The sequence below is a fragment of the Talaromyces atroroseus genome (genome assembly GCF_001907595.1).
Source record: "Talaromyces atroroseus strain IBT 11181 chromosome Unknown scaffold_2, whole genome shotgun sequence".
Taxonomy (NCBI): domain Eukaryota; kingdom Fungi; phylum Ascomycota; class Eurotiomycetes; order Eurotiales; family Trichocomaceae; genus Talaromyces; species Talaromyces atroroseus.
In genome coordinates, this window is record NW_017971434.1 from 1,124,628 (window position 1) to 1,140,712 (window position 16,085).

General features: G+C 48.6%; 5 protein-coding genes across 5 annotated transcripts; 2 read left to right on the forward strand and 3 right to left on the reverse strand.

The window, feature by feature from the left end:
- Window positions 1-947: 947 nt before the first annotated feature.
- Window positions 948-2,866, reverse strand: UA08_02525 (hypothetical protein; the record flags this gene model as incomplete). The annotated part of the gene is made up of 3 exons (XM_020264576.1): window positions 948-2,313; window positions 2,381-2,543; window positions 2,659-2,866. 3 exons carry the CDS (start codon window positions 2,864-2,866, stop codon window positions 948-950), a joined length of 1,737 nt encoding a protein of 578 aa, XP_020122142.1.
- A 419-nt stretch (window positions 2,867-3,285) lies between these two features.
- Window positions 3,286-4,328, reverse strand: UA08_02526 (hypothetical protein; the record flags this gene model as incomplete). Its single annotated transcript, XM_020264577.1, has 2 exons — window positions 3,286-4,030; window positions 4,108-4,328. The coding sequence occupies 2 exons, from the start codon at window positions 4,326-4,328 to the stop codon at window positions 3,286-3,288; spliced, it is 966 nt and encodes a 321-aa protein (XP_020122143.1).
- Window positions 4,329-5,184: 856 nt separating this feature from the next.
- UA08_02527 (hypothetical protein) lies at window positions 5,185-6,245 on the forward strand (the record flags this gene model as incomplete). The annotated part of the gene is made up of 2 exons (XM_020264578.1): window positions 5,185-5,755; window positions 5,815-6,245. The coding sequence occupies 2 exons, from the start codon at window positions 5,185-5,187 to the stop codon at window positions 6,243-6,245; spliced, it is 1,002 nt and encodes a 333-aa protein (XP_020122144.1).
- Window positions 6,246-8,152: 1,907 nt separating this feature from the next.
- On the forward strand, window positions 8,153-10,867 carry UA08_02528 (hypothetical protein; the record flags this gene model as incomplete). The annotated part of the gene is made up of 4 exons (XM_020264579.1): window positions 8,153-8,562; window positions 8,629-9,464; window positions 9,590-10,234; window positions 10,293-10,867. 4 exons carry the CDS (start codon window positions 8,153-8,155, stop codon window positions 10,865-10,867), a joined length of 2,466 nt encoding a protein of 821 aa, XP_020122145.1.
- Window positions 10,868-11,354: 487 nt separating this feature from the next.
- Window positions 11,355-15,955, reverse strand: UA08_02529 (hypothetical protein; the record flags this gene model as incomplete). The annotated part of the gene is made up of 3 exons (XM_020264580.1): window positions 11,355-12,765; window positions 12,842-13,688; window positions 13,753-15,955. The coding sequence occupies 3 exons, from the start codon at window positions 15,953-15,955 to the stop codon at window positions 11,355-11,357; spliced, it is 4,461 nt and encodes a 1,486-aa protein (XP_020122146.1).
- Window positions 15,956-16,085: the final 130 nt, after the last annotated feature.

The following is a 16,085-nucleotide window of genomic DNA, read 5'->3' on the forward strand; positions in this document are numbered from 1 at the left end:
TCCAAGAGGTTGATTGAGGGAATGGACAGCTTTATGCAACTCCGGATAGATGCGGATGCGTCAAACAGTGACTGGTTGATGCTTGCTTGCTTGGTAATTTTTGATCAGCATTTGGGACATATACGAAACGCTTACACTTTTCTTGTAGTGCGTTTGGGGGGCGTTTTTTTTTTTTTTTTTTTTTTTTTTATGCAAGGATTGTATTATAACACTATACACATGTACTATATAGAAACCGATTGAGATCTATTTGGTTGCATTTTCGCATCTTTAATAGAACTACAGTCCTATTGGTAGAGGTAAGATGCAGATAATCATTGTATGATTACATGTTGTATCTGTCTTTTGGGACGACGAGATCCGGTAAGTGATCTATCTCCACGCAGGAAAGGGAAGATGAAAGCCGATAAACCCTAATTTTGCCGGTACAATAATTTTACCGAACATCGACGAGAGACCGGGAGACTTTAGTCTGCAGCAAAAGTAGAAGAGAAAGCCGGAAGGAGACTTGGATTCTTGAGCCTGCAGTTTCGATTTTATTAGCTAGAGGGCCAAGATTCTGAGGCTTGAATGAGGCCTGTGTTCGCCGTGCTTTGGGGTAGGTTTTGAGGTGAGAAAAAATGAGCGGAATGTTTCTTCGTCTGAGCATGTTTGTATTTATGGATTCATGCAATGAGAATGGATTCTTCATCTGTGGTACCCATGACAAAATTATACAAACGTTCCTGGAAAAGAAAAGGATATTATGCTGAGCTCATTTGAAAGGAACAAAAGCATTTCGGATTTCCTTCAGGCTATATTCCGTTATATGCGGAGTGTACAACAATCCGCCTCAGTGGCCAACAGCTTAAAATCTTAATGATACAAAAATACAACAGACCATGCCTGAATGGCAGGTCTATCTTGTAGTTATCGTGGCAAGCACGTATCTAGAGCTGCAGACACTTCTATTGAGTCTTCTTCGAGTCTCCTGCGGCAGGTTTACCACTCAGTCTATATGCCTGTAGTATTAAGTTCCCTGTTGACCATGCATAAGCCAGAGCAAATCCGCTGGCACCGATAAGCACATTGAGCACGACCCATAAGTCTGGCTTGCCAGCTGGCGGTGGTACGAATGCTTCAACGACATGCCAGCCTATCATGCTCAGATAAAAGATGGAGTGGATGAGTGCCGTAAGTATATGAACTGAAGGCTCTTTCGCATTCCTCGATCGATACGTCTCCATTGACGTGGGAAATAAGCCTAGCAAGTAAGCCCACAGAAGGGTGATGACGAAGTATGGGATGCTGAGCTGTTCTCGCTTGAGCAGTGGATACATTGTCCATGCCCCAAGAATATTGGCCCAACCAATCCATGCACGGTTCACCTTGTTCAATCCCCCATCAACGTTCAGGAGAAGCGTCATTGGAAGTAAGGGCAGCAAAACGCTCTTTTCATGTACCTGGAAAGAGCACAGGAAGAAGCCCCACGCAGAGCTAGTGAGGGCAAGCAATAAGAGCTGTGGCCGAGGATAACGGAGGATCACAAGACATGGGATGGAAATCGACGCGAGAGTGGCGGCAAGTGATGCCTGCTGCAAAAGCGACGAGGGAAACCGATTCAATTTGTAAAACGTGTGGATGGCACACCAGGCATTTGCGACTTTGTCTTCGAATAAACCTCTCGCAAAGGGGAATATGCGGTGGACAAGCTGGCCGAGCTGGAGGAGCGATGCGTAGTACCAAGAATTCCCATCTAGTTTGATCGGTAAATCTGCGAGAAATACCGGTAAGGTCCCAGAGGGCGGAATTCCATTAGTCCAGTCAATCACGGATGCCGCAACTAATGGCAGAAGAATGATGGCAAAAGCTGCCACCGTTGATAGAGCGATCAATAAAAAGCGTCCAATTCTTATACGAGGGAAGAGGCAGCTTCCCAGAAGGAAAGAAAACATGGTCGGTGCATAGTACAGTGCCATCTGTTTGAAGCACAAGGCCGCGACAAAGAAGCCACATGCCAGCGGCAGTCTTCCAGTCAGTATACTTTCTATACTGGCTACCATCAAGCCTAACATCACCGTGTTGTACTGGAAGTGACCATGGTCGATGAGAATAGTTCCAGGCTGCATCAATATGGCAGTCAAAGCAATTGAAGTTGACCACATTGGTACTCCGAGAAGACGACCGTATCGACGCCCGAATAATACAACAGCTGGGATGTAAATAAGGTATTCGGATACAATGACAGTGGCGCGCATGTAAAGCTTCAGGAGGGGATCCTCGACGCCCCGCGATGTGTCGAGCGCGAAGAAAGCTGGGTTGACCCACGAGCCTCTGTTGTGGAAATGTGTCAGCCAAGGGTTGCCTTCCTTTTTCTGCAGCCACAATTGTGTTGTCTTACATATTCCCCAGCAACCAGCTATGGTAAGCTGTCAACGGCGGATAGTCGAGGCCCCAGTATTGAAGGTCATAGAAGTACCATTTCGTAATTGGTAGATGGATCGTCAATTCCATCCAATGCCTTTGCGCCTCAAAATCGCCGTGCATAGGAGGAGACTCGAAGCCTAGAAACCATCCATATATCCATTAGCACATCCGACTTGTGTCTCTGTTGAAGGGGAAAAAAGAAGGCTCTTTTACCTGAGTATCCCCACAAGCTCACTGCCCACCGGAACAAACCCACCGCCATAAGAATCAATGGCAAAATAAGCCATTGCGAAGTCGATCCACGGGCAGACCACATGAAAGAAACGAGCGGAAAAGCAGGAGATGCTTGTGGCGAGCCCGGTTCGAGAATCAGATCATTATTGTTGGACCCGGAGAGCGATGTTGGAAGCTTCTTTTTCTGTCGAGGACGGTAAGATACAGCAGCAGGGGAGGATGCCATTTTGGCAGCACAATGACAAGTCAATCCGGGACAGCTTCCATCAGCTAAGTCTTCAAATGCATCGATGTTAACTCCACAAGCTTGTGGCAGCTGGTGGGATGCTCCGTATTTGCTGTCGAGACACGGTACGGCGTAGGCTTGAGCTTGATGCGGTTCACACTAGGCCGTATCTGGCAATGGTCTAATACTTATACTTCGGACGAAGCGTGCAGAAAGCATGTATATTTATTGAGTACGTATTTACAGAATCGTTTTCGTGAAGCACCTTAGAAAATAGCGTGTTATACACCGTGAGATGGTTATCAACAAGTCCGGTGACAACTCGAATACAATACGAGGCCAAGGGCCAAATTCCACTATCAAAACGCTCATAGGATGCATCGCACATGTACATATGCAGGCTGTAGCTTTGCGACTCATCATCGTTGAAACCTAAGAACACGACCATCGGGTCCCACGCTAACACCAAGATGTTCTCGGAGAAACGTTGTCGTCTCTCGCGAAGGCGTAAACGAGGTACGTGGCCGAGCGGCTGCATTGTATCTCCATTGATCACGTATCGTGTCGAGCAAGCCCATGTCCATTATCAGCGCTGCGCCCGAAAAAAGGGTGTCTAATGGATGCATGTTTCTAGATATGGGGCTTGAGCCGTCCTCATCAGGTTCAGCTAGTAACACCGTTCGCTCGAGACTCGAGTCCCGTGACCCTGAGGAGGCAGAAGAAGAGTCATTATTTGTTTCACTTCTCAAAATTCCTCTCTCTTCGGCATCATAATCTTGTTCGGGATTCGCGCTGTCCGCTGATGTCGATTCATCGTTCCCCGTCGTCTGGTGATCTGTATCTGTTCGCACTCGTTCCACCACCAGTCCCAGCATAACAAGGTGCACAAGCATGACAAGAAAATCAAACATAACGAGTCGTATTCGCGATACGGGGGCCTTCTGACCCACAAAATCAATGAAAAGACCACCATGGAGGTAGCCTCGTGTTTCCTCGCCTGCACTTGGATGGATGGCGATAATATGTAGAAATATGCACATCAAATTGCTGCCGAAGATGGCGCCAATGAAGGGTTGGCTTCTAGTCGGGTCGAACGGAGGAGCTTTCGGCGTGAAGAATATAAGTTGTACAATAAGGCGTAGGGCAAAGAGGAAAAAAGCACAGCTGTTTTGTTCGTTTCCCGCAATTGTTAGCGACACCGTCCAATGGTTCAACGCAATGGAGAGATATCATAGTCATACTCCATATAATACAAAGCCGCCAGCTCGCAGTAAATCACAATGTCGAGCTCGCGCAGTAGACGATCAATCAAGGCAATCTTCGCCCTCCGTTGCACCTTCCGCCTCAGATCCTGCTGGGCGGGCGATGACGAGCAGTCGCCATCAGCGACGTTGGCCACATCCGGGATGCCAGAGACATCAGTGAAGTGCTCGGCATCCCTGAATGCATCTGGGGTTGTCATAGAGGGGTCATGAGGGGACGAGAGAGAGACGAAGCAGATGGCCGCCCGAGTATCAGCGCGGAAGTCCCGGGTGGGATTGCCCGAGTGCGGTGGGATTTACTCAAGGATCCACGGCGAGGGACTGTGATGGGCGATTCTTCGGGGAGTCTGTCTAGCATTTATCGAGAGCGATGGGGCGAGTGCTGTGCTTTGCGGACGTCGATGAGGCTCTCTCACAGCGTCGTAAGTTGCGTTTCCACCTGCGGCTCCGCGCTAAGCTTGTCGTTCCCCACGGACTTTGGTTGCTCCGGCGCCAGCCAATCAGGTGTATTCACCCGCGCGAGGGAGGTATGTTGGAATTTCTGTTTCTGTATACTATCAGGCTGTAGACTGTAAGTTGTTCGGAGACTCGATGACTCAGGTCTGCCCGGTCAGTCGCACAAAATGGCCGCCACCGTCCTCAGAAGCGCGTACGGACTCCGCAGTCTGCCTAAGGCCCTGGCCCGCCAAGCCCAACAGCGTAGCACTGTCCAGTTTCCACTTGCGGCGCTGGCTCGTGTGAGAAATTAGCTTATCAACCACCTCGATGCCAGCTTTGGAATCCCCGACACCCTCAAAAGTGCCTCTTCTACGCGCAAAGGGTACAGAGAATCCCGCCTAGCCCAGCAGCCGCAGTTGAAAAGCGAAGGACTATCATGCTCACGTGCCCCCTCTGCCTGCTCTTCAGACACCACCGCATGTGTCTCGGGATCGAGCATTAGGCAAGCGTTTGTTCCAGTTCTAGCGAGACGGTGGAGGGAGACAGAGAGGGAGACAGAGAGAAAGAAAGAGAGAACGAGAGAGAGAGAGGGAGAGGGAGCGATAAGGCGAGAGAGACATGCGGCATTTTTCGACCTGCGGCGTCTTCAAGGCAGCGCTGGCTTGTTTGTATACAACCTTGGTTTTACCAGCGACTGCCTACTCATGCGCATTCAGTGACAACACCTGTATCGACAGCATCGCGCAGGTTTCTATTTCCTTCCAGTTTGAGTCCATTTCGCCCTCTCCACTCCTCTTCTTCTACGCCTTCGATGGCGGCTTCTCGTACGCAAACGGCTCGTCGGTGATCAAAGTGGGCTATTGGCTACAGTACGATCAAAGCCAGCTGACAGCTTATAATGAACTTTCTAATGGTACCAATTGGACGACCGAAGCCGCTCTTCGTATTGGAAATCTAGGCGGATATGTGGGCGGGTCCAATAATGGTTGTGACGGGGTCTGGGGGAATGCATGTTCGGAAAGCCTAAAATTTTTCTTGCAGACATCAATGTTCAACCTCGCTCGTTCGGGGATACCCTATGACATGCCTCTGCAAACAGTGTTGCAGCCGTTGACTGACGGCATCCCGGGTCCTTATATTCAAGGATGTCCATCTACACTATTTCAACTCAATGACATTCCCACTTACGGTATAGTTTTCTCTCCCCTTTTATCTATCGTGCAGAGGTAAAAGCTCATGTTCAATCAGCCGTCATCAACAAGACCACTTTTGGTTATACCGACCAATCGACCAACGTGAGCGTGGCTCCCTCTGGTAGCGCATCATCTTCATGGCGAACATGGACCATTCCCGACATAACCCCTATGCAGCAGGCCCGCGAGGTTGCTGTCGGTATTATAACTCGCGGGCCAGTATATGGTTCGGAGCCATTAACAAGCCCCGACGACATCCAAATCGAGCTGGTTTGCTCAAGAGCTCCTAAGCAAGGTCACTTTCCTGATCCGGGTCCAGGCGGACCTCCTGATGACAAATCGGGTCAGGGATTTGCGCGCGGCATCATCAAAACATATGCTTTTGACGATGACTATGATTACGAAGACGAAGTGGAAGACGATAATGAAAGTGACGATAGCTTTGAGGCAAATGGATACGTCAAGTGTGCTGAAGTGGGTACCTGATTCGTTTGATACATGCTCGACAAGGATTCTATTTATGAAAGCTGCCTCCTCCACAGACACGCTTGAAAATTTCGGGATTTTCCCCTGACTTATTGTTGAAGTATTTGACAATGCTACCAAGACGAAACGCGGCTACAGCACCGTCATCGGTGCTATTAAAGCACGGCATATTCAAAACTTCCTTGGAGAACTCACTTCAATGGCTATCTCTGTGACTCCGACACTGTTACTTATTACCACCCTCTTTTCAGAGGTTCATCATATCCCTCTCTGTACATATAACATATATCTCGTTACGCGTACCACTTCACAGATACTGAAGACATTTTGTACAGGAAAGCATTCCTGGAGAATGCTTTCAGATTTATATTGCTCTTGTCATCGATTGAATTCAGATATGAGCTCTGCTGTTGCTTTCACATAGCACAATTCTAGAGCAAAGAATACCACTATAAGACTGAACTGCCAGCTGGCTCCAACGCTTCGTGATTGTGACGCTCAACAACATGACAATATTGGTGGCTCTTGAACTCAGCAGCCAATATAGAAACACCTGGGGCGTACATAGTTGTTGCAATATTCTTGTATGGAAACCGGTGATCAGCGTATGCCATGCATATATAGTAACAGAGAGACGTATGAGTATAGTACCGACAGGCTGACCATAGAAATATTGCGCATCTTGCGCTTCATGGACTAGTTGGGTGGATTTGCAGGATCGTTGGAGCCATTCCAGTCAACAAGATTCGGGTTTTCATCGGCAGCATCAAGTTCCTTCTGGCTAGTGCCTTTGTCGTATTCTGCATCGCTTCCGCTCATAATGTACGTTTTGGCTGTGGAATATCCCGTAATGAAATGCTTCCAATGAAAGACATGCGTATGGGTAGGCTTTCTCTTTCCTCCTGCTCCCAGTCCGAAGAAATGCAACAGGCTTTAATATACCTTTAATCGGATGTTTTGACGGGCCATATCAGGCGTCTGGCAGGCGAGCAGCCCAGAATCCCGCCGCCGATGCATGCTAGCCATCATGGCCTAGCCATATAAAAGTAGAGAATCAGGGATGTAAGCCTGAAGTGTTGGGTTATGCTTGGTCAATTGCTTCGTCGATCGGCTTGCGCCTCCACCGCCTTGCTAGATCCTGACGCCGGTGAAATCTGGTGATGGGAAGATCAAGTTGACACGTCTACGTCTAATTTCGAAGGCAGGTGCAACCTTGAGGGTGCAAATTTATGTATTTTAGATATACTAGTACATACACTAGGTATACAAACTACTCGCAAATAAGACACCTTATCAAGGGATATGGAATGACACATCGTAAATTTGATTTACACGCTGTATTTACGCGTATTTACCCTTGTCGGCCGATTGTATCGAGCCGCTTTACCCCATCTGGTATTCTCTGAGCGCACTGGCCAACCATATTGCATTGTGCATCCCCACGCTGCTGTCCTGATTGGCTCTGGGCATGCAGCACAATGACGGCAGTAGCAGTCCGTCTGAAGTTGAACCTCGTCACCTTCGCTTCGTTCAGCATCGAACCTCGATCTTCCATCCACAGACATCCTTCCTGTCCTCGCCTGGAGCGACTCTCTCCATCCCCGCGCCTCAGACATCGTGCAAGAGCCTCAGTCTCGACTATCGAACTTTGGGCGCGGTACCGGCGTAGCTCGACCACCCCACCGTGGCTCTCAACGCTGTGGGGGAGAGCTTGGCTTGTCCAATACCAACCAAACTGACTCCCCTCTTCCGGATAACCAGCGTTACTGCTTTGCTGTTAACCGGATTAACCGACCAGCGGAAATCGGAAATTTAAAGGTAGTCTTCACGTCACTTCCCTCCCAATTGCACATTTTTGACTTTTTATAAGAGGAAGGGATATCCGGCAGTGCCATTTTCGTCTCAACATGGCTGCTGCTTTTGACGACGAAGATCTGTCCGTCTCCCTCGCGACATATCCCCGAGGTCCTAACAGGCCACACGACCGACCAGACGAAGCAATGGATAGCTCCAATCCGGCAGCCATGGCCATGCCGCCGCCACCGCGGCCAAACAACGGCAGCCACAGCAGTAAATCATCGATACAGTCGCCCACAACGCGCCGAGATATGCAACGATTAGATCAATATAAAACGGTCAAGGTGCTGGGCGAAGGCTCTTTTGGCAAGGTCAAGCTGGCAATTCACCAGCCCAGTGGGCGACAGGTCGCGCTTAAGATCATCCCCCGTCGAAAATTGCTGTCAAGAGATATGGTTGGACGGGTTGAGCGTGAAATTCAATACCTACAATTGCTCCGACATCCGCATATTATAAAGTTGTGAGTGTTATCTTTTGTAACGCCAACTTTTGGCTTTTGGCCTGGCTGACCGATGTCTTCACATAGATATACTGTCATTCCTACAAAGTCCGATATCGTCATGGTTTTGGAATATGCAGAAAGAGAACTGTTCGACTACCTCGTCAAGCGCGGAAAATGTAACGACGACGAGGCACGCAAGTTCTTCCAGCAGATTATTTGTGCAGTCGAGTATTGCCATCGGCATAAGATCGTCCACCGGGATTTGAAGCCTGAAAACTTGTTGATCGATAGCGATAAAAACGTCAAGATTGCAGATTTTGGACTCAGTAACATTATGACGGATGGCAACTTCTTAAAAACAAGCTGTGGAAGCCCTAATTATGCCGCGCCAGAAGTCATTTCGGGAAAGTTATATGCAGGGCCGGAAGTCGATGTGTGGAGTTGTGGAGTCATATTATACGTTCTTCTTGTCGGGCGATTACCGTTTGACGACGATTATATCCCTGCTTTGTTCAAGAAGATTGCCGCAGGAAATTTCCATATGCCTTCATACATCTCGCCAGGAGCCGCGAGGCTCATCAGAGCCATGTTACAAGTTCATCCCGTCCAACGAATCAGTATCCCTGACATCCGGCAGGATCCATGGTTTCTCCAGGATCTTCCTGCGTATCTTCAACCGCCGCCAGAAGAATTCGTCACTACAGGGGTTGACCCTAACAAAGCGGTTGACCGTCGCAAGATTGCTCCTGGAAAGCCTACATCTGTGCAGCAGAAGATCCACGAGCTCGCTGTGACAAAATTAGAGCACAGTATGGGCTACCGGAAGCATGAGATCGAGGACGCTCTACGGAGGTCAGAGCCTAGTGCAGTCAAGGACGCGTTTTTCATTATCGCAGAGAATGAACTGATGCAAACGAATTGTAAGTTTTAAGTTTTAAGTTTTTTTTTCTCTCTCTCTCTCTTTGTTTTTCTTTTTTTTATCCAGAATCTTGCTCTCTGTGTAAATCACTTCAAAAACTGGGACACTGCTAACGTCATTTGATAGCTCCGCAAGACGATACTCTCGATTTGCCTTCTCCAACAGCACCTTCGTCCCCACCAGCGCAGGATAGAGGCGCTTTCAGTTCACCACGGGCACCAAAAACAGCCGCGGCAGCTCTCCGGCATGAACATGCTCTTGCTCCGTTAACACCGCAAGCTCGAGAAGCAACACCACCACCAGCATCGTCACCAATTCAACCTTCATCTACCTGGGAGGCTAATGCTCAAACCATGCATGTTGATGAGTCACGTGTGAGCCATGTTAGAATTCTTCCCACAAGTCTTCCGTACGTCCATGACCAGATTATGGAGCAAAGGGATGGCATCAGAGAACGCGCTAGGAAGCAGAAAAACTATAGCTCTGTACCCGATGCGGAACAAGAAATTGATCATCCCGTGGAACGCACCCCAGAGCAACAGGCGGCGACATTCAGGGCTTTGAAGCCTCATTCTCGCAGTGTTGTTGATTTTGATAAACTACGTTTAGAACCACCACAGAAGTTCCACACAACGCCCATGCCACCGAAGAGGTCCAGAAAATGGCAATTTGGCATTCGTTCCCGAAATCAACCTTACGAGGCGATGTTATGTCTCTATAGAGCCATTGAAGCGGTGGGCGGGGTTTGGGAAATCATTCCCGCAGAACCAGGTATGATAGTGCTTAAAGTCTTGATGACGACAAATATATGCTAAAGACCGTATTATAGATGGCGACGCACCCTTCGAACCAGACCCAAACAAACCACTGCCTTTGCAGCGCAAGTATCCAGACCTACCATCAGAGTATTACATCCCCAAGGATCCCTGGTTTATTCGCGCACGTTTGTTAAAGGAGGGCGTGACTGCTCCGGGCGTTTCACTTAGCGCCCACAGCAGTCGCAGTGACTTGGGCGACCTCCGGCGCAAAGTGAATTTGATGAATGCCTCCATCAGTGCCGAAGAGAAAGCCGCCATTACCGCAGCCGTACAAGCCAATGCCGAGAGCGCGGGTGGAAGTGGCAGTGGTGGTGCTAGTGGAGCTTCATCTCTTGAACTGCAATCAATGCGTATATCATACGGAGTCTGGGTATTTATCGATATTCAACTATATCAACTCGAAGCCAATAATTATATGGTCGATTTCAAATGTGATGGCTACCAGAACGTGATTCGTGCGGACATGGATGGCGAGTGGCGACCGGTCAGCAAACGCATTCGCAATAAGGAGAAGGAAGTGACAAGTCCATATCCTTATTTGGACGTTGCATCTGATCTGGTGGCTCAACTTGCAATAGCGAGCTAGGTTGTCCACTACGACGGTATATTATAAATAAGTGCCTTTTCTTTTCTACTTTTTTTTCCCGCTGCTATTATCTATGTGTGTCATTGTCCGTATAATGCATGAACGAAGGGAGGATTATGTGGATGTTTCTTTCTTCTTTTAGCGAGGCGTTTTTGTACTCTTCTTTTAACAAGTTCTGTTGGGTTAAGGCAGCGATGTTTTCTTCCTCCCCTCTTTCCTTTTCGTTCTCTGTCCGATGATGATGAATGCGCATGAAAAGCAAAAGAAGCTTTCACTTCCTCTATGGAGGAAGAAAGTTAATACCTTCAAAGAAGGGTTCGGTCTTTTTTTTTTTTTGTCCATCTTAACTGATTTATAATTCCTGGTCGGAAACTCAAAATATATATCATGGACTTACTTTACTATAGTTATAGTAAATAACTGGCAAACGTTCTCATCATTTTCATATTTTCAATATCTATATACATGTAAAGCGTCCAATATTCCTTCAACTGCTATTCGAACTCAACGACTCATACAATTCTTTAAACGCACTATTCCGCGATAGTAGCGCCTGCGGCGAGTCTAGCTCAACCAGCTCTCCGTCATGCATAAGCGCCACCCGATCAAAGTCCATGATAGTATCGAGCCGATGCGCAACCGCCAAAATGGTACAATTACCAAACTTTTCGCGGATCACACGCTGCATCAACGCATCAGACACGACGTCAACGTTGCTCGTAACTTCATCTAGAACAATGACCTTGCTGCCGCGCAGCAGCGCGCGCGCTAGCGAGAAGAGTTGCCGCTGACCATGCGAAAAGAAATTCGAATCTAAGTCTGCGTCTAGCCCGCCCTTTTCTTGCACCAGATCCCATAGCTCTACGCTGCGAAGCGCTTCTGCGATCTGCTCCGAGGTATGTGTCCCCAGCGGATCGGCGTTGATGCGCACCGACCCGCGCGTGATGAATGGTTCTTGCGGGATTGCGTTGAGAGCGGCGCGCAGATCCTGTCGGGCCACTTTCGTGATGTCCACGCCGTCGATGGTGATGGAGCTTTCTGGCTCGATTTCTAGCATGCGGAACAGTGTGGCTAGTAAGGAGCTTTTGCCGCTGCCGCTCCGTCCGCAGAGTCCGATTTTCTCGCCGGCGCGGATGGAGATGGAGAGGTTGCGGAGGATAAGTTTGTTGTTCTCTCTGTTCTTGTTGCTGTTGTAGGATGCGGAGACGTTGCGGAATTCGATGGCTCCCCGGGGTGGCCATGCGAGAGAGCCGCTGTCATTGACGCTGTCTGGTAGTGGGAGCGTTTCCTCAGGACGGTTCTCGTTGGCCGTGGTATCGACAAAATTGCGGACACGAGCAATAGCACCTATAGAGGTCTCCAGCTCTGTCCAGTTGCGGATGATTTGTGAAAGGTATTGACTGAAAGTGATAACGTTGAGAATGGCTAGACCGACATAGCCAGCACCAACCTCACTACGCAATTTAACGATCATCACCATGAGGATCACACCGAGAGCGGTGACTGCCAGATCAAGCGCCAGTCCAAGCCAGCGTTGGATGCAGAAAAGTAGATAAAATGGTTTCTGAGAAGCATCCAACAGCACCAGATTCTGTTCCTCAAAGCGAGAGGCCCAACCAAAGGCTCGAATTGTTACTAGACCCGACAGACTTTCAAGGAACTGGGAGAAGAGAGGCGATTTTGCCTCTAGATCGAGGATACGCATTTGGCGAGAGGTTCGGAGGTAAAATTTCTGCAACATCCACATAAACAGAAAGACTGGAGGCATGGTAGCAGCAAAATAACGCGCTGATATACACATAAGAACCGCAGACATCACCCCGATTGATAGCGAGATGAGGAAGTCAATCACCGCATAGGGAAGATCATTGTCTATTAGCGTCATATCCTGGCTGAACCTGTTGCGCGTAGACTAATGTTAGAGAAGAGTTGACGGGCAATGCGTGACAGAGAATCCAAAAGTGATGTTCTTACCTGTTCGTTGTAGTACCTATATCCACAGACGTAAAGAATGCAAGTGGTGCATTCATAACTGAAGAAAGAAGGCGTTCATGCAACACTTTAGCACTTTTCGGTGAAAAGTACAAGATGTAATGATATACGCCGCCTACCATGCCCCCCACCGCTATGATTGTCAGCATAGCATACAGTCCCAGATAAAATCCATTGACGCTGTTTCCGTCTGTATTTGAGGCATCAGTCCAGTAATTGACTAGGAACTCGCCCAGCTTTGCTGCTACTCCGGCCAGCAAAAAGCAACTAGCCCAGAGCGCTGTGGATGCCCAATGCACAGATTTCAAGTAATAAGTGTAAAGTGATAAGTCCCCGCCATGACGAGTAAGATCTCCTTGAGCGATATGAAGCTCGTTTTCTTCTTCCCGGGCTATTTGCTCCTCCTTTTCCGCTTGTGCAAGCGCTGAAGGCATAGCATCTGTTTGCTTCTCTTGCTGTATATCCTCTTCGGCCTTCTCAGCTTTGTAGCGTTTCTCCAATGTACTGACATAGCCGCCTGATGCTTCCAGTTGCTCCAGGGTACCCTGTTCGGCAATCGAGCCATCGGCTGCCATAGCTAAAATATGATCTGCGTAGGACAGTCTGTGTACAGCGTGGGTAACGAGAAGTACCGTGCTGCCTAGCTTGCGGAACAATCCCTGTCTTGAAAATAGCCGTGTGAAAATACGATCTTCTGTGTCAGCATCCAGTCCAGAGAATGTATCATCCAACAAAATCAAGTCTTTGCGTGCATATACAGCGCGGGCAAGAGCCACTCGTTGTTTCTGTCCACCGGAAAGAGAAATGCCAGCAGAGCCGACGATTGTCGCTGAAGATAGGTTAGTTTGTAAGTCTTTTCAAGAAAAAGCATAGAATCGACAAGAACCACTCACAATGACCACGCGGCAATATGGCAACATCTTGATCTAAAGCACAAGCATTCACAACGGATTTATACCACTGTTCATCGTACGGCGAGATACCAATTATGTTATCTCGGAGAGTAGTGTTGCGAATCCATGGAGTTTGATCAACAAATGCACATTCCTTGAAGTTGGTGTATAGGAAGCCCTTGGTGGATAGCGTTTCACCAAGGACTCCTTTCAGCAGGGTACTCTTACCGCACCCAACAGGCCCGATAACGAGACATAACTGACCGCGTGAAATAGTAAAGTTCACATCCCGGACTACGGGTTTCTCATCAATGGTCCAAGAAAAGCTGACATCTCGAGCAAGTATCAACTCAGAACGCTGCGTGGAATCAGCCTTTGGGAAGCTATGCATCTCCAGCGTTCCATCCTCAGCTGACAGGTCGGAAGAATCCGAATCTATAGTGTTGTTTAGATAAAGTCGATCGTCTCTTCGTGCATCGGAGCTGAGAAAAGTTTGAATCCGATCAAGGGATGCGTTTGCTGCATTCATCATGGGTATTGCGCGAATCAAGTCATTGATAGGCGCGCTAAGGAGTGATATCAGCGTCAAAACTGTATAGGCTGTCTGGGCATCAAGCACGCGATCTTTGCTTGTCAAGACGATCGTATAAAATGCAAATGTGAAAAACGGTGCCGTGGTGGCCATCAAATTAGCCAAAAAGACACGTATAGTGAGCAGCTTACGGAACAGAGCAGCCACAACGAGCTCCTCAACTCTCAGTTCCTGAACAATCTCGCTGAGCCAGTCAGTGAAGCCTAGCATTTTAACTGATTTCATTGACCCTAGCATTCTGGCGGTCACGTCAACGCGAGTCTGTATGCTTTTCATCCAGTTCTTTTGCGCCTGGCCTATGATGTTGGCGATGGAAAAAATGCCGACAGCAGAAATGAAAGCAATAACCGCAGGAACCAGACATGCGATGCCAAGCTGACGAAAGAGTAAGTAAAGTGTGATGCCCAATTGGAGCGGTACTGCCCAGAAGTCGTGAATCATCTGAAAACCGTTGCAGATCGTCTGGGTATCGTTGGACATGAGGGTGACGGCAACGGACTCATCAAGTGCCGTGATGCTTAAATCAACTGTTTTGGAGTAGATGATGCTGACCAAACTACCGCGGACGCTCGTCACAAAACGGTATGTCATATGGTAGTACCATCCATTCGACAAAGCCACACCAAGAAGCACAAAGAAGAAGGCCCCCGTAAGGCCCCAGCCAATATTCTCGGATTGTGAAAGATCGCTGGCAAACGAGACGGTGCGTGTCAAGAGAAATGGTTGCGCATAACTAACAGCAATCAATGCTAGTCGCGGGACAACGCAGAGAAGCATTGGTTTACGGTTCGCCTTCAAAACGGCCCAGAGAAGCGCCCTCGAAGATTCCTTGGACGATTCAGCCCAAAATTTCTGCATCTTTGCTCTCAAAACTGCGGAAGACATCTCGCGATCGACCGGATACAGGTCATCGTTATGCAGCAGCCGGCGGAAGCCGGTTGTCATGAGCTGGTTCAGCCAAAAGAAAAACGACCTGCTGTAGATTCCGCTTGTCTCCTCGGGGGACAAGTTGCGATACGGCTCGAGCAATATGCCACGCTTTTCGACCGCTTCTGCAAACAATACCATGGCCTTGACAGCGAACATGCTTGCAAAGCAGCCGGCTATGGCATGGCTGGCGTTGGAAATGAAGAGGGTGCGCAAGCGTGCTATGTCAAACAAAAGCGTCAACAACAAATACCCATTCATGATTGTTGATGGGCGAACAGATCGAGTATGCTCTAGATCCGAAAGCACCAACAGGCCTAAGGTACAGACAAATGTCAACGCTGCAGCAGCCACAGTGACTTTTGTGCGTTCCGACGGGTTTAAAGCGTGCAACACCAGCAAGGCCAAGTTCATGGCCGCAAACACAGCCATGAATAATAGCTTGCTGTCATGTAAAAAGCCCCCGCGGGCAACCTTCGGCCGCTGGCCTTTCAAAGAGAATAAACGGTATGGCAAGACAAGCAGCAACAGTGCCGATGGCACCAGGCTGAATATGGTGTCTTCGAAGAGCGGCGTAAAATCGAAAGTGCCGGCCGCAGCTGGGCCGAAAGAGTTGATGTTGCCATACTCATAGTCGGCAGTGCTATTCTGCTGGGCTACTTCGCGAAATAGTATGGCTGCCATGGACGAAGTGGCTTGGTGTGCTCAGTCGTGATTGATGGTGAATGACCTGAAGGGGGAAAAGAAGAGAAGCTTCTCCAACTTATACCTCTGACGATGGCTGATATAGACCTTTCATCAATTAGTCGATTCT